This window comes from Podarcis erhardii (assembly GCF_964252035.2).
Source record: "Podarcis erhardii genome assembly, chromosome: 2".
NCBI lineage: Eukaryota > Metazoa > Chordata > Lepidosauria > Squamata > Lacertidae > Podarcis > Podarcis erhardii.
Window position 1 is genome coordinate 8,080,748 of NC_138498.1, and position 21,216 is coordinate 8,101,963.

The 21,216-nt window shown below is 47.7% G+C and overlaps 1 protein-coding gene and 1 long non-coding RNA gene across 2 annotated transcripts in view; one reads left to right on the forward strand and one right to left on the reverse strand.

Annotated features, from left to right (window-relative positions):
- Positions 1–21,216, reverse strand: part of LOC309332473 — a 192,459-nt gene that overhangs the window by 136,062 nt on the left and 35,181 nt on the right. The gene's annotated exons all lie outside the window — the stretch shown is intronic.
- Positions 1–21,216, forward strand: part of CSRNP2 (cysteine and serine rich nuclear protein 2) — a 37,474-nt gene that overhangs the window by 12,591 nt on the left and 3,667 nt on the right. The window contains exons 2-3 of the mRNA XM_081844680.1: positions 14,736–14,984; positions 16,526–16,785. Of these exons, the coding sequence (XP_081700806.1) occupies positions 14,834–14,984; positions 16,526–16,785 (411 nt within the window). The 5' untranslated portion in view covers positions 14,736–14,833. The remainder of the gene's footprint in view (positions 1–14,735; positions 14,985–16,525; positions 16,786–21,216) is intronic.

The following is a 21,216-nucleotide window of genomic DNA, read 5'->3' on the forward strand; positions in this document are numbered from 1 at the left end:
TTGAGCTGTGTGTGAAGTGTAACTGGGGTGGGGAGCAGTGATGGAGATGGGGAGTTTGGGTTGGTAGCAGAGTAAAGCTTGACAGCCTGTTTTGTGGAAGGAAGAGAGCGAGGTAGAGAATAGTGTTCAAGTTGCAAAGTCTGGCGTGAGAGAAAGGTGCAAAGCGAAAAGTGCATTCTGTGGAGCAGAGTGTGTGTAGGGCAGGGATGGGGATCCTGTGGATCTCTTGGATGTTCCTGGTCGAGAACTCCCGTCATCATTGGCCAGGCTAGCTGCAGCTGATGGGAGTTAGAGTCCAGCCATATCGAGAACACCACAGGTTCCCTAACCCTGACGTAGGGGAATAAAAGGAGGTAGGAGACTCTTGAATGTAATCACAAAGAGTCATTGAGCTGTTAAAGTACCAAGGCAGACTTAGGAAAGAGTAAAGAGTGCTGAACTGAAAAGACACACACACACATACACACAGACCGGTTCTCATTTCGGTCAATTGAGTGTGAAGGATGAAATCTGTGTACTACTTTCAAAGGTATACAGAACAGCGTCAATTGAAATAAAAACGACCACAAACTTAAGGACTCTTTTGTGGTGGAGGTCAGAGAGCAGCAATCCCCCCCCCCCCCAATGTAAGCATGGTCTACGAGGAAAAACAGCCCTTGCAGGCATTTTCAATACACATAAATTCATCCCTGAAGTAATCTGAGATTGGCTTTCTCTTGACTGTCCTGGCTCCTTTACCATGGCAGAGGTGTTCAGTAGCATCCACACCTAGAGAGCAGGATCTCTTGCTTCTCTGGGTGAAATAGTGTTCTAGGGCAGCAGGGCAGATGGGAGCTGTAGTTCAAAACCAGATTGGCAAAGGCTGAGCTAGAGGGTATAAAAGCAGCTCACTGCTCCCTCCCAGTAACCCCACGTTGGGTCCAAGCTTGTGCCAGTTCCTGTCTTCAGATGGGGTTGGGGTCGGTAATTAAAAGGCTCCAAGTAGGAGTATTGGCCTCACACCCCCCCACTTCTCTTTCTCTCCCCCTTTTGACTGTAGTCAGTGGTTTAAGCTCCTTGTTTGACTGCCTCAATTATGTGATAGGGCTACTCCTACATGCATTTCTCTGCCAGCACTTGGCCAGTGGTACTTAACTGCTTGAATCTCTTTCTTGTTTGCTGCATTGTGTGTGAGATGTCACCGGGGTTGGAAGTCTGCCTACTTGCATACCATTGCAAGAGAAGTTATGAGGTAGGGGGAGGATCACAAAGTTTCTTGCATGTTTTGTTTAATGCTTTATATTTCACTTCAGTCACTTTTTGCAGAGAATTCAATTAATAAATCTATACGTAAATTAATTTGGGGCTGGCAAGAAGTTTGCCGTTCATCAAGCATGCAGGTTGTAGCATGTTGTTGTTGTTGTTTAGTCGTTTAGTCGTGTCCGACTCTTCGTGACCCCATGGACCAGAGCACGCCAGGCATTTCTGTCTTCCGCTGCCTCCTGCAGTTTGGTCAGACTCATGTTTGTAGCTTCGAGAACACTGTCCCACCATCTCGTCCTCTGTCGCCCCCTTCTCCTTGTGCCCTCCATCTTTCCCAACATCAGGGTCTTTTCCAGGGAGTCTTCTCTTCTCATGAGGTGGCCAAAGTACTGGAGCCTCAGCTTCACGGTCTGTCCTTCCAGTGAGCACTCAGGGCTGATTTCCTTAAGAATGGATACGTTTGATCTTCTTGCAGTCCATGGGACTCTCAAGAGTCTCCTCCAGCACCATAATTCAAAAGCATCAATTCTTTGGCGATCAGCCTTCTTTATGGTCCAGCTCTCACTTCCATACATCACTACTGGGATGTAGTAAAAACCATAGCTTTTACTATACGGACCTTTGTTGGCAAGGTGATGTCTGCTTTTTAAGATGCTGTCTAGGTTTGTCATTGCTTTTCTCCCAAGAAGCAGGCGTCTTTTAATTTCGTGACTGCTGTCACCATCTGCAGTGATCATGGAGCCCAAGAAAGTAAAATCTCTTACTGCCTCCATTTCTTCCCCTTCTATTTGCCAGGAGGTGATGGGACCAGTGGCCATGATCTTTGTTTTTTTGATGTTGAGCTTCAGACCATATTTTGCGCTCTCCTCTTTCACCTTCAATAAAAGGTTCTTTAATTCCTCCTCACTTTCTGCCATCAAGGTTGTGTCATCTGCATATCTGAGGTTGTTGATATTTCTTCCGGCAATCTTAATTCCGGCTTCGGATTCATCCAGCTCAGCTGTATGATTCATCCAGCCCAGTTGTAGCATAGTGGTGCTTTTTTCCACACATGTAAGCTGATTTGCAGAGGGTTTGGGAAGAAGGTAGATTTTAAGCAAGATGCCTTTTAGCGCCCCCCCCCCCCCGCTTTTTTCCCATTCTGATTTTCAGGGCTACTTCTCACGTGTTGGATCATCACTTTATTTCTGTAACCCAATGCTTTGCTGCTGAATTTGTGAGCTAACAAGGTTATGCCAGTTGTATCTGTGTAGTTAGTTCTGTGAGGACCCACTTGCTCGCACATGCCAGTCATCACCAGTGCCTGAGAGGAAGGATCATGACACTCTGGCTGCAGTGTTTCTGCGCTGGCTGTCTTCATTTTTAAAATATAGCTTCAAAAATTTCCGTGGAGCAGCAGCAAAACTAATGGCACATTTGCTGGCAAGGGTGAGTTCAGCCATAGTACAAGTGCGCTAAGTGGCACACAGCAGAGTGGAAATAGTGTATGAATGGGATACCTTCTCTCAGCATGCTTGTAAAGTGCAGGGGCCCACATGTGCTGCCAGGATTTCTTGTAAACAAAGGGAACCTTCTCAGGTGCCCAATAGCAAATAGTTCCATTGAGGTAGACCAGTTGGCACATCTGTTGCTCAGCCCAGACTGTTTCAGTTTACACATAACTCGTGCTGGTAGGAAATCCTTGAGGGTGATGTAAACCTGCATTCTGGCAGCTCTCCACCCACATCACTAATGAATTGACATAAGGACTACTAATGTGACAAAGGTGAGTTGCAGCAGCGTGTGCCGTCTGCGTTCTGTTCTGCCCTAAAACGGACGTGCAGAGCCAATGATGTGAGTTTTAATGGAATAGCAGTAACCAAAGTCCGTAAAAAAAAATTTTTTAAATGCTAGACTGATTTTAAAGTGGTTTGTTAATGAAAGAAGGCAAGGGATGCCTCATCTGTCCTGGTCACAAATTTGTTTGAGTCCATAGATTTTCCTGTGTGAATGAGTTTCGTAGTCCAGAAGGTGGAGAAAGGGGTGTTTTAAAAACTTACCCAGGCTGACCAGTGTTAGAAACTCAGATACCTAATCTAAACCTGAGCAACTTGTACCATCAGGAGGCTCTTCATAATTTTTATAAGTCAAAATTCCCTTTCTCGCAGTTAGGAGCTTGGGTCCTACCTGTGGTAGCAACAGAAAACAAATTTTCTCCATCGTCTGTGTGACAACCCTTCAAATATTTGAAGGCTGCTATTGTACTGTCTCTTATTTGTCTCGCCTGCAGCCTAAAAATATGCAGATCCTTCAACTTCGTTACATATATGGCCTCCAGGGCACTCCCCCCTCAAATCATTTCTTTTGCCTTTCTCTGGACATGTCCCAGTGCTACATAAACGATCATGATTCATTTATATAGTTATTCCAGGTATACAAGAAGGCCTTCTGTAGCCAATGGTGACCATATAACCCTGTCAAACCCTTAGTCTTGTGGGTCTAATGGATGAATGAGACTGGCTTTCCTGTACGTAGCTCTGCCTTGAATGGGAAAGGTGGACAGCCAGCATTCCCTATAGACCTGGAGGGAGAGCAAGCAGGCTAGAAAGTTCCTTTCAGGTTGGTTTGGCATTGTCTTTTGAAGTTGCCTTCCCCTCTCTGACCCCTGCTTCTCAAATTCCTCCCTACTCCCTAAACAAATTAACTTCCCTGGTAGATTCTTTCTCTCCCCCACCCCCAACTCCCATATCTCATTCTTGTTGCCTCCTTTGTGCCTGATCCGCTGATGTGTTTCACTGGAGGACTCCCACAGTTCACTTCTGTCCTTTCCATCAGCGCTTCCCCCCTGCCCCTGCAACACCACAGGGTTACCCTCAACATGTTTGGAATTCCTTGTCATAATGAGAAGCAGCTGATTCTCCTCCTGCCCTTTGAAACATTTCTCCCTTATGTGCAGACCCTTGCAGGATTCATGTTGCTGCAGTCTGGGTGGTTCAGGGGGGAAGATCATGTTGCTGCAGTCTGGGTGGTTCAGGGGGGAAGATCATTCAGTTGAGACTCCTGGCATCCCTAACATTTGGTAGCTCTTCTGAGTTCTACCGTCAGTCTTGGCAAGGTGCTCAAGTCTTTTCTCTGTGTGTGCTCTTCACAAAATAGAATGGCAAACATCAATAGTCAGGTTGGTTCTTGACTTCCTAATGACCTAGTTTGCACATCACAATAAGCCACAATATGGCTTACCACAACCACGCAAACATGTTCACACCTGCATTGCTCCTCCTTGGGCTTCTCAGGTCAGCAGCTAAGCCAAGCTTTGGCTGAGCCTGTCACCCAAACCTGGAATCATGGTTAAGGTCCCTCTTCCTTAACCACAGCCTGTAGCCATAGGACAAACCTTGGTCATGGACAAGGAGGGGAGACCTTAACCATGAGCCTGGGTTCAGGTGATATTCTGAAACTTTGCTTAGCTGCTGCACCATACTGACCTGAGTGGCTGGGGAGGCCTGGCCAGATTGGCGGGGTATGCCGTATTTTTCGCTCTATAGGACGCACCCGACCATAGGACGCACCTTGTTTTAGAGGGGGAGAACAAGAAAAGAAAATTCTCCCCCTCTCTGCTCAGCGCCCCTTCAACGAAGCGGCAGGAGAAACGGAGCCCCTTCCATTTCTCTTCCCACTTGGCTGAAGGGGTGCTGCGCAGCTCTCCCTCTCCTGAAGCCAGGAGACTCTTGCTCTCCTGGCTTCAGCAAAAGGAACCTGAAGCCTCCAGAGTACAGCGGGACCTCCCGCTGTGTTCTGGAGGCTTCAGGGCGCACCGACCCCTCTCGCTCTCCAGGCTTCAGCGAAAGCAACGCGAAGCCTCCGGAGCATGCAGGGAGCGCTCCGCGTTGCTATCGCTGAAGCCAAGGAGCCTGCATTCGCTCCATAGGACACACATTTCCCCTTAATTTTTGGAGGGGGGAAAGTGTGTCCTATAGAGCGAAAAATACGGTAAGTAATAAATTATTATTATTATTATTATTATTATTATTATTAATAATAATAATAATAATTACCTAAAAATCTCAAGGAGGATCAGATCATCTGTGATCTCTTCCTTGGGAACCAAAGCATTTGGTTTCTAAGCCATGGTTTGGCATGTCTAGTGAACGTGGCTAATCTCAAAGAGCTTGGTAGAAAAACTTTCCTTTGCAGGGTACGTTGCAGTATAATCAGTGCTATTTTTCTAGAAAAGGAGGTGCTGGACCTCACCACGAACTTCTCCCTTGTTCTCTTTGAATAGCAATGGTGCCCACCTGAGACCTGCTGAGCTCCATTGAGTTCTGGCTGAAAAATTGCCCTGCATGTAATACAGTCTTCCTTGGAACGTGGGGACCCTTATCCACTGAACATAATTTGATGTTGCTGAGCAGAACCAACCCAGAAACCAGAGGCAGCCATCTCACATTTTGGGTTACTTAAAACTTAATTGTGGGAATCAGTAAGATGGATTCACATCAACTTCCCTAAAGGATATTTAAGGAAAACTAGATTCACCTGCTGAGTAGAAAGGTAAAGGGACCCCTGACCATTAGGTCCAGTCGTGACCAGTTCTGGGCTTGCGGTGCTCATCTCGCTTTACTGGCCGAGGGAGCCAGCATACAGCTTCCGGGTCATGTGGCCAGCATGACTAAGCCACTTCTGGCGAACCAGAGCAGCGCACGGAAACGCCATTTACCTTCCCGCCGGAGTGGTACCTATTCATCTACTTGCACTTTGACATGCTTTCGAACTGCTAGGTTGGCAAGAGCAGGGACCGAGCAACAGGAGCTCACCCCGTTGCAGGGATTCGAACCGCCGACCTTCTGATCGGCAAGCCCTAGGCTCTGTGGTTTAACCTACAGTGCCACCCGCGTCCCTCACCTGCTGAGTAGAAAAGGTGGTTCTACAAAATTGTTACTCCAAAGCAGTCATTCTGAAACTCTGCCATAAGAATGTCAGAGCCCTGCTGGATCAGGCCAAAGGCCCACATAATCCTGCATCTTGTTTTCCCAGTGGCCAGCCAGGTGCCTATGGGAAGTCTGAAAGCATCAGCACTTTCCCCATTTGTGATTCCCAGCTACTGGTACTTGGATACAGTGGTAGTAGAGCCATTGTGCCGAGTAGCCATTGGCAAGTCTTAACCTCCATGAATTGGTTCAATCCATGCTGTTGCCTATTGGGCTCGTCTGCCGCAATGGTCCCTCCAAGCCTTGAAAGAAATCGACAGCAACCTGCTCCCTGCGCTTAACAAATCTGTTGAGAAATCTTAAAAGGCACAGATGTATCATCACTGTGTTCCAAATTGCCTTCCTACCAGCTATAATGAGTTTTACGTACCGAAAGAAGGTTGCCCACAGAGGGAGAAGGAGAAAGTTGAGTGTGACAGTTCTTGTCTCAATTTTTTTCATTTAATAAGATCTCTCATTATTCAGGCTGGGCACTCAATTAGCTAAGTAGCTTCCTTGAAGCATGCAAGTGCTATCTGTGCGCTGTCTCCCTTCCCACTTGTTAATTGCTTGAGTGATGGGATGGGGAAGATATCTGGGAGAAGGGAGAGCAAACCCTGTGTGAGAAGGGGAGACAGGGAAGAGGTGCCAGAACTGTATGGGGAAAGGGCATCCTGTGACGTGTGGCATAGAAGAGGCAGAGACCGCCTCTCCCTTTATGCCCCACGGAGAGCCTCAAGGTCCATAAATAGCAACACCCTAGTGGTCCCGGGCCCTAAGGAAGTTAGATTAGCCTCAACCAGGGCCAGGGCTTTTTCAACACTGGCTCCGGCCTGGTGGAACGCTCTGTCTCGTGAGACCAGGGCCCTGTGGGATCTGATTTCTTTCCGCAGGGCCTGCAAGACAGAGCTGTTCCGCCTGGCCTTTGGTTTGGACTCAGTCTGACCCTTATTTTCCCTCCCTTTATGTGATCTATAGGCTACTTTTAAAATGAGGCCGCATTTTAACTTGCATTTTAACCTGTATTTTAAATTGGGTTCCCCCCCCCTCCCTATTATGTTTTTACTGTAAATTTTACTGGTGTTAGCTGCCCTGAGCCCGGCTCTGGCCGGGGAGGGCGGGGTATAAATAAAATTTATTATTACAGTGGTACCTTAGGTTACATACGCTTCAGGTTACAGACTCTGCTAACCCAGAAATAGTGCTTCAGGTTAAGAACTTTGTTTCAGGATGAGTACAGAAATTGTGCTCCGGCTGCACGGCAGCAGCAGGAGACTCCATTGGCTAAAGTGGTGCTTCAGGTTAAGAACAGTTTCAGGTTAAGTACGGACCTCCGGAATGAATTAAGTACTTAACCCAAGGTACCACTGTATTGTTATTAAAGAGGATTAGGCACATTCATGAAGCACACGGCAGGATTGTGCCTCTGAATGCCTGGTACTGGGAGCTGCAGTTAGCACAGGTGCTGTGGAGCTTATGTTCTGCTTGTGGCCTTCTCATAGACAGGCATCTGGTGGTCCAGGGTCTGAACAGGAGGCTGGCCTAGATGGGCCTGAATCAACAGGGCTTCTTGTGTGATTTAAAGTTCTTCTGGCAAGTCACATGTGCCGCTTCTGAACCAAGACCCTATTTCAGTGGAAGGGACAACTGGAAGTGGCAGTGTTGTTCCTCCCCACCTCACCCCAAAAGCACCATTTTTATAGCACCCTTGTGTTGCGTGTGCCAAGGCAGAAATGTGCAGAAACGCACCAGCTCCGTGGCGTCTGGCCTAGCTCAGGAAAAGTAGGCAGGTCCAGAAGCCTTCTCCCTCACCTGTAGATTTGCATCCAACACCCAAGGGCAACCAGTAAACACCTTGGGATTTGGCTTGGCTGCTGCGGCACTTGCATGCAGAGCCAGATCCTCCCAAAACTGAATGCTGCCTCAGTTCTTTTGCATATAAAACTAGGGTTGGGTGTGCTGCCTAAGGGTTCTGCCCAGACGCTGAGGTCCAGCGCTGAGGGCCTTCTGGCGGTTCCCTCATTGCGAGAAGCAAAGCTACAGGGAACCAGGCAGAGGGCCTTCTCGGTAGTGGCACCCGCCCTGTGGAACGCCCTCCCATCAGATGTCAAAGCGATAAATAACTACCTGACATTCAGAAAACATATTAAGGCAGCCCTGTTCAGGGAAGTTTTTAATCTGTGATATTTTAGTGTATTTTTGGTTTTTATGGAAGCCGCCCAGAGTGGCTGGGGAAACCCAGCCAGATGGGCGGGGTACAAATAATAAATTATTATTATTATTATTATAAGGGTGGGGACCGCAGTGGCAGGTAGTGAGTTGGTGGCTTGCAAAGTGGAACTGTGTGCTTGGCTTTTTACTCCCTGTGCCTCAGCTGATTTGGATTGGTCTTATTTCATCCTACCTTTTGGAAACCGTTTTTTGAGGTGCAGGGGGGCGAGGCCTTTGGGGAAAGGAGAGGAAGGCTCCCAGGTGGGGAGTGGGGCACACTGCGCGAGTGAATCGGATGACTCTGCTCGCGTTTTGTTAGCAGCATGAAGAACTCTCTCTTCTTTTTTTGCTCCCCGAGAAGCTGAGCCACGCAGTTGGGATCTTCTTGCTGCCGTCTGCCACAGCTGGCTGGCATGTTTCTTTCAAGCCCATTTGTTCAGCTTTGTTGCCATGGGAACGGTTGCTAGGACATTGATGGGAACAGACAAGTGCAAGGAAGAAGCGGACTGGGCTGGGCAGGGCTGGGTGGGTGGGTGGTGGTGGGCTTGCATCAGAAGCAGAGGCCTATTCTGGGGGGGGGGGCAACCACAATAGAGAATTCAGGGGTTGTTTCCCCCTCCCTCCAACAAACTTTAACATAGAGGCTTCCTGGTTCTTGTGTTCTATTTTAGGAAAGCGGGGTTTGCGGGGAGAGGTGTTGAGTGGCACTTTCTCAGCTGTGACTTCAGAGGATGCAGTTTCAGCTTTTGGCAAGGCTTTTATTGTGTTCCCTTTGTCTTTGGGCCTGCTTTCCCATCAGATTCCGGCTGTGAAGGTTGAGAAACCTCTCCGACACTTACTAGCGCCTTTTATTATTACAGAGGATGGTTAAAAATCCGCCCAGCACCCACCCTTCGTGCTTCCCATCAACATGTGCGCCTGTCTTTTAAAGAGGGCAGAGCCTTTCTTTCATGCTTCCCCTCGGCCCTGCCTCTAGCTTTTGCATTTCGTGGGGAGAAAAGGCGGTTTAAAAAAATGTTATTTCTCTCTTAGAAATGCAGGGGGCAACAGCAAACGACAGGCCTGTGCTCATGGAGATCTTCTGTCTCCTAGTGGAGTAAAGGTCATTGTTTTATAATGAATGTCTTGTTGCATGAAAGTGGAGATAGGAAAAAGAATTGTCAGCGTGATTTGAGCTTCCTCCCTCCCTTCTTTCTCTATACAGGTTTTTCCCCCTCTTTTAAATGGTGTAAAAGTACTGGGCATTTGGGTATTGGGGCACTAAGCTGCTGTAGAGTGCGTTCTGTTAAGATTTTGTCTCTTTTGCTCTGTGCATGCGTGCCACCCAGCCTGAGTCTTTCAAATGACACAGACTAAACCAGGTATGGCCAAACTCGGCCCTCCAGATGTTTGGGAACTACAATTCCCATCATTCCTGAGCACTGGTCCTGTTAGCTAGTGATGATGGGAGTTGTAGTCCCAAAACATCTGGAAGTTGAAGTTTGGCCATGCCTGGACTAAATGGTTCAGTTGGTTTTGGGGGAATGTAAGGAAGATGTTCTGAAACATTGGGGGGGGGACTAAAAATTAGAGGTAAAATACAGTGTGTGCATGTGTGTTTTGAGATGGCAATGGGCAGGGGAGTAACACATGGAAAGCCAGTGTGGTGTAGTGGTTTGAGTTCTGCACTAGGACCTGGCAGACCCGGGTTCAAATCCCTGCTTGACGATGAAGCTCACTGGATGACTTGAGCCAGTCACTACCTACCTCATAGGGTTGTTGGGGGTATTATATGTGGAGGACCATGTATGCTGCCCTGAGCTCCTAGAAGAAAAAGGTGGGATAATAACAAATACATAAATAAGGTACTACAGTTACTGAGTTTGAGACTTCTTCTACTTTGTCCTTCAGCTATGAAGTGCAGTGACACCTCTCCTTTCTCTTGTCTCCCTCTCCTGCCACAGAAATTGGGATTTGTTTTGGTGCTGGTGTAGCTAAGGCAGGGGTGTGGAGCCTTTTGGTCCTCCAGACATTGCTGAACTGCAGTTCCCATCATCCCTGGCCATTGGCCATGCTAGCTGGGGCTGATGGGAGTTGGAGTCCAGCAGTATCTGATGGGTGGGGCACAGTTTCCTTATCCCTGAGCTAAGGTGATGGAGATTAGACTTTGTCCTGGGTTCTGCCGCTTAGATTTTTAGCAAAGGAGCTTCTACAGGAAGGCAGAGCCCTTTGCCCCTAATTAATTGATTTTTCTTCTGGCTTTCAAACAGGCCCTCTGCCAACTGACAACCACAAGCTAACCTCCAAGAGAGGCACTCATCAGTACCAGCTATTAGCTGTTACCCTGTCAAGAGCAGCCTTGGTGTAAAGGATATGCTTTGGGGGAAAAAGAGCCACCTGGCACCCCCCTTTCTCTCCCCCTCTCTGTAATGTAACCCAGATGCTCTCCTAGCTCAAAGGCTGCCTGAGTGTTGGTCTAATAGGTCTCATTGTCTTTTGCCTCTGGCTGCTGCTAGCTTCCTCCTACTGGGAAAAGGCATTGCATGGCCTACAGAGCCCCCCCCCCATCACGTTTCTGCATAAAGCTATGCTATCTGGCAAAATCCAGGATGCGGAGAAAATAATGGCAGTGCTTCATGTTTTTTAAATAGAGCCTAATGCTAAATCAGGACTTGCAGAGCATGTTTGCAGCACACAAAGCCTGCCCCCATCCCCCTAACAGTAATGTTTGCGTCTGCATGGTTTTATGCCATACCTCAATGCAGGGACAAGAGCTCTGGTAGCATTTGGAGGCTCCCTGGTCTGCCCCCCCCTTTTTTTGGTTGCAAAGCAAGCAGCTTTTGTGATGGGTAGGAGGGGACAGACCTATGTGGGAGGGCACAAGTCTAGCAGCTCCCTGTAATAAGGAGAGTTTGTTCCACTCCCCTCTCTAGTAAGCCATTCAGGGCTTAAAGCATAAAGGACAAGAGTGGAAGAGTCAAGCTTCTAATATCTGTCTAAAAGGAGACCTTGGAGTGTGTTCATGATTCTGCCACTGGGGAGACTATATTCTGTCCTTTTCTGCCTTATTTATTTGTTTCTAATTCACAAATAGGATAGAATCTGAGGTGCTGTTTGGTGGTTTGTATACCTAGAAAGCCCTTGGGATTTTCAATGAAACAAAAAAACAAAAAACAAAAAACAAAAAAAAAAGGTGGGGAGAAAATTGGAAAGTCACCTAAAATTCCAGCAAGAGCTTTCCCCTCTTTGGATATGTGCTCAGTATCGGAGAAGGTTGGGCTTAAATATTGGAAAGAGCTTGGCATCAGCAAGGAATATCAATTCCCTGTATTGACAGAGTCCATTGCACCCGTCTGTATTTCCTGCATAGGACAGTTGGTACATTTTAGCTCAAACTGCATGTGACCACTTTGTCTTCCATGAGTAGTTAGTTTGAGGGGTTTTCTTTTAAATTTGTGGGATCTGAGACCTCATGGGTTTTGTGTGTGCTTTAAATAGAGTTGTGAAAGGCAGTTTGTTACACCTGAGGTACCTTTGAGTACTTAAGAGGAGCAGTTGGTTGCTTGATTGTGCAAGGGCAACCTCGCCAGCAAATTGTGTATGGCAGAGGGGAAGGTAATAGCAGAGATTGCATCTGCTTTGTGCTGCAAGTCTGACCAAAAACAGGGAGTGCTTTTGTTAGGGTTTGTCGGGTATTCACATTTCATTCTCAGGTAAGAATGATCAACCCCTGGCACAGCATCTGGCACAGCTTCCTGGAAAGTCAAGAAGGAGGTACCACTTCTGTCTCAAAATGTCCCCCAAGGGTGAACACGTTCACCACAAGAGTGGAAAGTGTTGAGGCTGCATACTACTTCGCTAATGTGGAGCCCCTTTTGGCTTTCTGAAGACCGAACTTTTTCTTTTCCTCCCTTGTTACATAGGTAGGGCAAAGGATGGTCCTTAGGACAATTGCTGGGTCATGATTTCCCATACTAAACACCTTTGCCACCACCCTGCTGGCATTTACTGAACAGCAGCCATGCTCTTGCATATGCCAGATCTCCTCTTACCTTCTGGTCTTCCATCCAATGCGTGTGTCTCTTGTGTCTCTTTGCTGGAGGGATGCAGGCATGTGTTTCACATCCATCTGCCCTTCCGTCAATAACATGCGATGGCAGAATTTTCTATTGTGTTTATGTTGTTGTCATTGTCTGTGGCTTCCACACTGCTGTGAGACCAGCAAGACTATTGGCTGACTCTTCCTAGAGTACTGTGGGTAGCAACAGGGGGTGGGGTGGGGGAGGGATAAGAAGATATTGGCATAGGAGCTGCATTGAATGAGAGAGCCATGGCCCGCAGAACTGGGTCATCAGGTCTGCTGTGTTCGCTTACACCCTGCAGTGCAAGCGAACAGTCTTCCTTCCAAAAGGCTTAACCTAGTCTTTTGCTATTGGAGATTATGATCTGACTGCCTTGGGGCAGGATTATCCCATCCCTGCCAAATGCTGGGATCCTGATGCACCTTCGTCTGGACTCTGGAACATCTGTTGCTGGCCCCGATTTGAGGCAGATCCCAGATGACGCCAAAATGGACCTGACCTAAGGTCATGCACTTTTGTAGTTATTCAGTGATGACATTAAAAAGATATTCATGCAGATATTTATATTGTGTAATAGCCAAGTATCTTTCCTCCGTGAATAATTGGCATAAACAAATGTATTCCTGCGTGCATTGTGTGGTAAAATGGTTGCAATTTCCCAATTGGCTTCTGTCGTGCTGTAAGGCTTAGTTTGCTCAAGATTCCTGTCTGCCTTCTCTCGGAATGTGACTGCACACATGACTCTTGCTCCCTTGGTGTCTGCTAACTGCACAAAAGGCAAGAGCAGATTTAACCACTCGGAGCCAGCTGCATGCATACCACACATGTCTGACTTGTAAACATGGTCAGAAATAGGAAAGCAAATGGTATCTTCAGAACCCTCGGTTGCTTCAGTCGGTCATAGAATTCCATCTCTCTGTGAGTGTGTGGTTTTTTTGTTTGTTTTTGAAAACCCATAACCAAAATAGCAAGGGTTTCATACTGACTGCTTGTAGTCCAGCTTTGTGCACCTAAGAATAGGTTGGATGCAGAGTGTCTAGAATTCTTCCCTTTAAAAAAGAAGGGGGGGATAGTGGCAGGGGGAGCAGAACACTCAAAATGATGTGTATGAAACATGCGCATAGTAGACGGATGTAGAAACTCGGGTGTATGCAGGCTATAAAGGTGGAGCTGGCAGAATTCTTTTGGGAGCCCCATAGGCCAGGAGGGACTAACCTTTCTCAGGGTGGGTGAAAAACACTTGAATACCTTACAAAAAGGAAGTTGTGTGTTTTGTGGCAGGATGTGTTGGGGTGAAAAGAGTAATCAGCTGGAGAGACTTTGGTCCCATTGAGTGCCCTGTCAGGCAGAGGTGGGAAAGCCTCCAAATGTTCAGCAACTCCCCAATTTCCAGCAGCTGCAGCCTGCATGGCCAAGGTCAGGGATGTTGGGAATTGTAGTCCAGCAACGTCTGGAGGGCCACAGCTTCCCCATCCCTCCTACGGAGCTCACAAAAGTAGTCCAGGTACGCAGAGCATTGTTTTCCTAGTGAGGAAGACCTGAGCCACTTAGCTTTGCCTTAACCACTCTTAACTCTGAGTTACCCCATCTCACATTCTTTTGTGCAAAAGAATGTGTTGTTGGGTATGCTTTGTGCACCAGTAAAGGGCATTGTAATTTATGTTTTCTGTTGGCACCAGGCAGTAATGTATGACTGTGCATATTGATGCATGTAAAACAAGCTTAACACGCTCAGAAGGGAAGGGTCAGCACCCTGCGCAGGCACATACCCAATCTCTCCAGAATTTATTGTGGCATATGGAAGGGAGTACGGCAGCCTGAAGGGGCAGAGTGAGCCGCAGGTTGGTCTGCTGAAGACCTGTCCCATGCCATTCGGCTTGCGGGTGGAACTGGTGCTGGATGAAGAAGCTGCTAGAGCTGAGGCTGCTTCATGCCTTCCTTCCCAGCATGCCAACTGCCTCTGGGGGCAACCAGTGGAGGTAGTAGGTGGCTTTGGGTGGGTGGTCTGCTTGAAGCAGCACAAACAGCTGAAGGGAAAGTGGACTGTGTCTGCAGCGCATACTTGGGAGCTGGTATGATGTAAGGCGGCTCTTTATAGAAGCTGTTTAGCTCAGCACAGGGAAAGTAATGGGAAACAGGAGGGGAGCAGAGCTTGAGGAATTTATGGTACTAGTATGAGTTCATGTGCTGCGCTTTGTGAAATCTGTATGCGATTCAGTTGTGTGGTTGCTGATTCCAACCATCCCCTCCCCTCCCCTCTTTGTTATGTTCCCAGGTACCCGGTACACCCCACAGATTGGCCTGGAGTTGGAGATCTTCAGTTGACACTAGTCCCCTTTCTGTTCTGTGGCTCTCCATGCGAGCCAGGGACAAATGGATGCAATCGCAAGTGCCAGCCTCAAGAGGAAGTTTGATGAGGTGGACGTGGGATCGCCCATCTCCAACTCTGATGATGAGATCTCTAACAGCGACAGCGCAGACAGCTGTGACAGCGTCAATCCACCCAACTCCACCGGCTTCATACGTAAGTGGTTGGGCCCGTCATTCTTCAGAATGTGTGGCACACCCTGCCCAGGGGTTTTGTTTCAGCTTGATGGTATCTTCAAAATAATTTGCTTGCCTTTAATTTAGCACTTAGCCATAGAAGTCTTACTTCATCAGCAGCGCCCTCGTTGTTGCATCAAACTTCTACCCTGAGAAAAATGAGCATCCCAAGGTGGAGGGTGGTGGGTTTGAGGCTCCAAGCAACTACTTCTCCTTTGGAAACCTTTTCAAAAGCAGCACCCTTCCTGTGCCTTTGGCAGCTGTGTGTGGCCTGTGGCTAGTCATCGTTCCTAAACTCCCATCAGCTTGTTTATATAACCAAATGAAACCGACCGTCTTGCAATCGTTGGGTCTTGGGAGACTGGTGGTTTAATAACAGTTTGGAATGCATAATAGGTTTCTTGTCCCCAACACGATCCTGAGGGAGTATGTATCCAGGGTGCTGCCTGCTTTTCCTGTACTGGGCCTTGCACAAATGAATTACGTAAGGAGTTTTAAGGTACTCCAGCGTAGGAGTTGTGCAGTCCAGAATATAGTCATTGACTTTTGCCCTCACTTTGCTCTTTTTTCATAATGTTAAGGAGAACTGTTCAGTGAGCACAGTCTTCTACCCCAGAACTTAAGTCTCCGGGTTTGTCTCCACAAGGGTGGTAGTTAGAGGAGCTTTGTTCAGAATTAACCGCAGATGGGAGTCAAATTCTGTCCTGCTACTCTGATAGATACTTTTTCTTAACTTCAGGGTCGCTGTTTTCTGGTGCATTTGTGGGGAGGCTTATTCTTAGAGGTGGTTTGCTTCAAGGGAGGAGTCAGAGTTTTAAGGGATGGTTCAGGAGACAAGAATTGGGGGTTGGCAACCATAGGGGGTGAGGGAGAGAGAACTTCTGAGTAAAGGAATTCTATGCTGACTTCCTCTTCGTTTACTTGTCTGAAAGGTGCTTTTATAAAAGAGTGCTAAGATTGGAAAACACCCTCTCACATTTGTTTATTGTAACTTGCTCGTTTATTCAACTAAACTGTGCTATTGCAGTACAGCAGCTTTGGGGGACCCATGGCTTCCTTCCGTGGATTTCTCAGGGATTTCTCAGTGAGATGACCCCAAGATGACAGCTTCTACACCACAGCTGACATTCCTCTGCAATGCACAGCCACGGTAGACTGAGTATGTTGCAGATTGCACACTTGATCTAGTCCAGTGGGCCTGACCAGTGCCCTTCATGGTCTGTGTGCATGACAGTCTTCCCCAATCTGGTGCCCTCCAGATGTTGCTGAAATACGGTTCCCATTAGCCCTGGGGCTGGTGATGATTGTAGGAAACATCTGGAGAGCACCAGGTTTGGGAACATTTACAGATCTATAGTGCCCAGGGATTCCATCATGTTTGGAAAGCTGCTGTGGTAAAGTGCCTATTATGTGAATGATGGGCCAGTTGGGACCTTGTGGGACTTTGGGAACCCCCATGACCAGGGAGCAAAGGTATACTCGGCACTTGCTGTATCCACACCCTTCTTTCTCTCCTCCCAGCAACTTCCATCCTGAAAAGGCAGAAACAGTTGCGCAGGAAGAATGTGCGCTTCGACCAGGTGACGGTGTACTATTTTGCAAGGCGCCAGGGATTTACCAGCGTGCCCAGCCAAGGGGGCAGCTCCTTGGGCATGGCGCAGCGCCACAACTCCGTCCGCAGGTACACCCTTGGTGAATTTGCCCAGGAGCAAGAAGTGAACCACCGGGAGATTCTCAGAGAGCACCTCAAGGAGGAGAAGCTCCATGCCAAGAAAATGAAGGTACTTTTTTGTGGCCATAAGCATCTCTCCCACCGGCTTGCAGAAGGTTTTAGTGTGTGGCTATAACTCTGTGTAGATTTCGGCACATATAATGGGGGCCATTAGCACAGCAGCCGTGGGAAATTCGCTTTGGGTGCCCATATCTGTTCATGCAGTCTGTAACATTAGCTGTATTAACCTGTAGGACCCATCTATAAGAAGCATTAAAGACCAAGTGGCCCCTTACGCCCCTTGGCGCATTTGCAGATCTGCTACTGTTCTGCGTCAGAAAAACATAAAGAAATCTGCTTCTCTGGTTATTTTTTATTTGCCTGATTCTGCTAATCCATGCTAGCTCTGTGCCCCAAACTAAATTCCATGCCCGTCCATCCCCCGTAGATGTACACAGGCCCGTCACATGATGCTGGGACACAGCTAGGTGCAGTTGCTAATGCAAAAATGGGAGCACATGAGGCTTTTCCCCTAGGGGAAAAGAGCCTCAGCTTGCCAAGAGCTTTCCCAACAAGGGCGTGTGGAGAGAGGGTCATTTTAGCAGAAAGTGGCTTGCCAGTGAAAGAAGTGGAGGGATTCCCCAGCTTCTTGTGAATGAGGCATCAGGGCAGCACAGCCAGGAGGGGTCTGTGAGTGACTCCAGCCAATTCTCCCCTAGTGACCTGGCACCAGCTTTTGCACAGCCCCTTCTGCTTTCTGTCAAGCTGATTCATGAGGAGGCTGAGGAGCTGCGGTGAAAGATTCTGGGTCTTGGCCCTACCCCCTGGAAGCCTTGTTCCAGCCTTCTCCATATCATGCCTCCTGGCTGACTGGCCTGTGTGTCCCTGGGGTTGCCTAGCAACTGGGTTTCCCTTACCAGACTGGATGCTTCTGTCTACAAACCTAGAATTTCCAATCAGTCTCTGGCTGCCATGACAACCAGCTGAGCAAAAGAGACAAATACCCTTTCTTATAGTCCTTCCCCTGATTCCTTCCTTGTGCTGTGCATACTTCCAGTCATGAGGAGGTGAACCTGCTTTGGGGTTGCACTGTTTCAGGGTGCAGGGGTGGGGCTCTCATGATGAAATGCTCATCCATGCTAATGCTCATTAGATTGCATTCAGCGTAGCGCTAAGGAGAGTGTTCCATCATCAGCACAAGGATTTCTCCTTGTGCATTGGAATGTTGTTCTCCTCTCCTGCCCCTGTGCGCCCCCAAAGTCTCTTCAAGGGGTTCTCTCAACCCTCCCAGAGCAGATTTGGGGATGATGTACAGGGGAAAGGAGTGTTGCGCAAGTGCTAGTATTTTGTTGAATATCAATCACTAAATTATTTTTAATTATTCTTTTTAAAAAGTATTAATAATATTTGTACATCTAGAAAACACACACCTCGGGGAGACAGGGGCTAGCCTAGAACCCTTTGTCCTCATGTGTTAGTTTTCCGTGGGTGTGGATTTACTTATTTAATTGCATTTGAGCATCTCCCCCCACCTGCAGCCTCATGGCACATTCCAGAAACAGGCTTGCACACTCATCCATGAGAACTTTGTCTATACTATACAGAACTCCAGTCCCTGCATTGGAAACTAAGGAGCATTTGGTTAGGACAGATCAGTAGGGGTAGTGCCAAGGCAGTTGATCAAATACATGGCTGTAGTTATAGGAAGCAAACACAAATGAAATGGAAAGAAATTTTACAAAAATACCAATCTGTGGTTCCTGAATTCTGTGGGAAATACACTGTTTGAAGTGCACTCTCCTCAAGCAGGACTTGCATCTGTACACTCCACACAGAATCCAGCTTCCAGAAGACCTTGGCTTTTCCATATGTGTTTGGCCAGGCAGCTGAGAGAGGCTTAGAAAAGTATGGGCTATACCTAAAAGTGTGGATTGTGGGGGTGGAAGTTAACGCAGAGATTTCCAGCAGCCAGAGAGCTAGTTTCACGTGGCCACCTTCCTGCCGCCTATTCCTGGGTCTGTCCCTCCAGCCTCCCCCTCCCTTCCCCTCCCCAACCCCGCCACCCCTGAAGCATTCCTGTACAAATGCCCATGCCCTCCTCTCTCCCTGTGTCTACCACATCTGTGTGAAAAAAAGAGAAGAAACTACCGACGCCTTCAAAGCTCTAAATTTCAGAAGCAAGATAACAGCTCCCTTCTCGGTGCAGACCCAGCGGACCCCCAGCCTACGGTTTCTGCATTGTCTTCAAACGCCCTGCCTTGAGGATAGGTTCTGACTGATTTCCACATAGCAAGCAGAGAGAGGGGAGAGAGTGTGCATGTCGCCAGCCTTGTTGCTTTCATCTCCTGCTTCCTCCAAGAATCAGTTAATGGGTGCGTTTTAATATTGTGGCAATCTTGTGTTGTAAAATGGCCTAAGGTCACCCTACATTTTGGCACCCTCAGCCAGGAAAGTGGGCTTCCCAAAACCAAGCTTCAGCCGTTGCACCACACTGGCTCTCGCTGCTGCTTCCCATTGAACGTGAGCAGCGAAGCCAAGTAACGTTACTGCGACCTCAGTCACTCCTGCGATGAGGCTTTGTTGCATCATGTCTCTGAGGAATAGTCCCTCTGTAATCCTGTGGCCGGTCTGATGAAATCGCTTCCACTTGCTTTGTTTTGTGCAGGCAGGTCTCTTTGCCATTGACAATGCTTCTGGCTGTGAGCACAGGTCTAGGATTTTGGAGTGGGGAGAGAACAAAATTTGCTCTGCTCCATACAAGTTGAGGGAGAACAGCTGTCCTCTGTGGAGCTCCCTGACTGAGCTGATGTTCACAGCTCTGGAACTAGCAGTAGTAGTTAGGCTTTTCTGTGGGCTCATTGTCCTCACGGAAAGAGGTGCGTAGAATTCTGTAGCGTAGGAATTCAATGGTCACTCTTCAAAACCATGCACAAGTACAAGAACATGCTTAGGAACCCCTCCTGCTTCTAATACTTGGAGATTTGGTTACATTTCCCAAGAAAGTTCACAAAATAAAAATGGCAAAAATCCTCTTGCCTCTGTCCCATTGTAATACAATTGCCTTCTTTCTTTCCCCCTTCCCCTTTGCGTCTTGTCGGCATGGTGTCCTTATTATTCTTGTGCCAGAAAAGATGAATTATACAGTGGAAGTTCTGATTGCAGATGCATTTGGGAGAAAGTGGTGTCTTATTAGGTGTAAATGGAGCAGAAGAAAGAGATGGTGGTACTTCAAGCAGCACTGAACTCGGAGAACAGAAAATGGAGTGCAAAACGAATTGTGCTGCCTTCTCCCAGTCATTTCGGTTAAGTTGTCTTTTTAAAACTTAACCTTGCAAACATGAAGGCTAGAAACATTCTCCCTCAGTCCCTCAGGATTCTGTAGAATGCAACACATGCTGCACTCTCCTGTTCTCGACCTTGCCTCATTCCCTTGAGAGATGCAAGCACCTGCTTGCTACTCACTCGTTATTTGGGTGCCCTCTGTCTCCCACCTACAGATCAGATTGTAAGCTCCTGCAGGCAGGGACTTTCTGCCTTGGTTTATATTACTGTGTAAACTACATTGTACATTGAAAGCATTATATAAATAACCCAAGGCTGAAAGGGCGATGTGCATGGATGCGCCAGGGAGCCACAATAAAACATAGAATTTTAGAGTTGGAAGGTACTATGAGAGTCATCTAAGGGACGCGGGTAGTGCTGTGATCTAAACAACATAGCCTAGGACCTGCTGATCAGAAGGTCGGTGGTTGGAATCCCTGTGATGGGGCGAGCTCCCGTTGTTTGGTCCCAGCTCCTGCCCACCTAGCAGTTCGAAAGCACGTCAAAGTGCAAGTAGATAAATAGGTACCGCTCCGGTGGGAAGGTAAACGGTGTTTCCGTGCGCTGCTCTGGTTTCTCCAGAAGCTGCTTGGTCATGCTGGCCACATGACCTGGAAGCTGTCTGCAGACAAACACCGGCTCCCTTGGCCTATAGAGCGAGATGAGCGCGCAGCCCCAGAGTCGTTCACAACTGGACTTTTAACGGTCAGGGGTCCCTTTACCTTTATGAGAGTCATCTAGTTCAGCCCCCCTGCAAGGCAGGAATCTTTCAGCCAATGTGGGCTTGGACCCATGGCCCTAAGGTTAAGAGTCTCATGCTCTGCTGACTAAGCGATTCCAGTTCATATGCTCTAGTTCTGTTTTGTCCCTTGTTTTGCCCCCTCCACCACCACCACCACTCTGGCCTGTAGTAGAATATGGGCTGTTTCATGTATTAAGCAAACCATTAATTCATAGGTAGATAGATGAGTGGATGGATAGATAGATAGATTTTTTTAAAAATGTATTGAAATATTTGTATGCTGCTATTTAATTTTTAAAAAATCAAAGCTGCTTACACCAATTGCTGTACTACAATTAAAAACTACACAAAAATTAAAACAGATCACCAGCTATTACAAGGACATGTGACAGTGGCATAGGAAACTGCCTTCTAAGCCAGCCTACTGGACCAGTATTG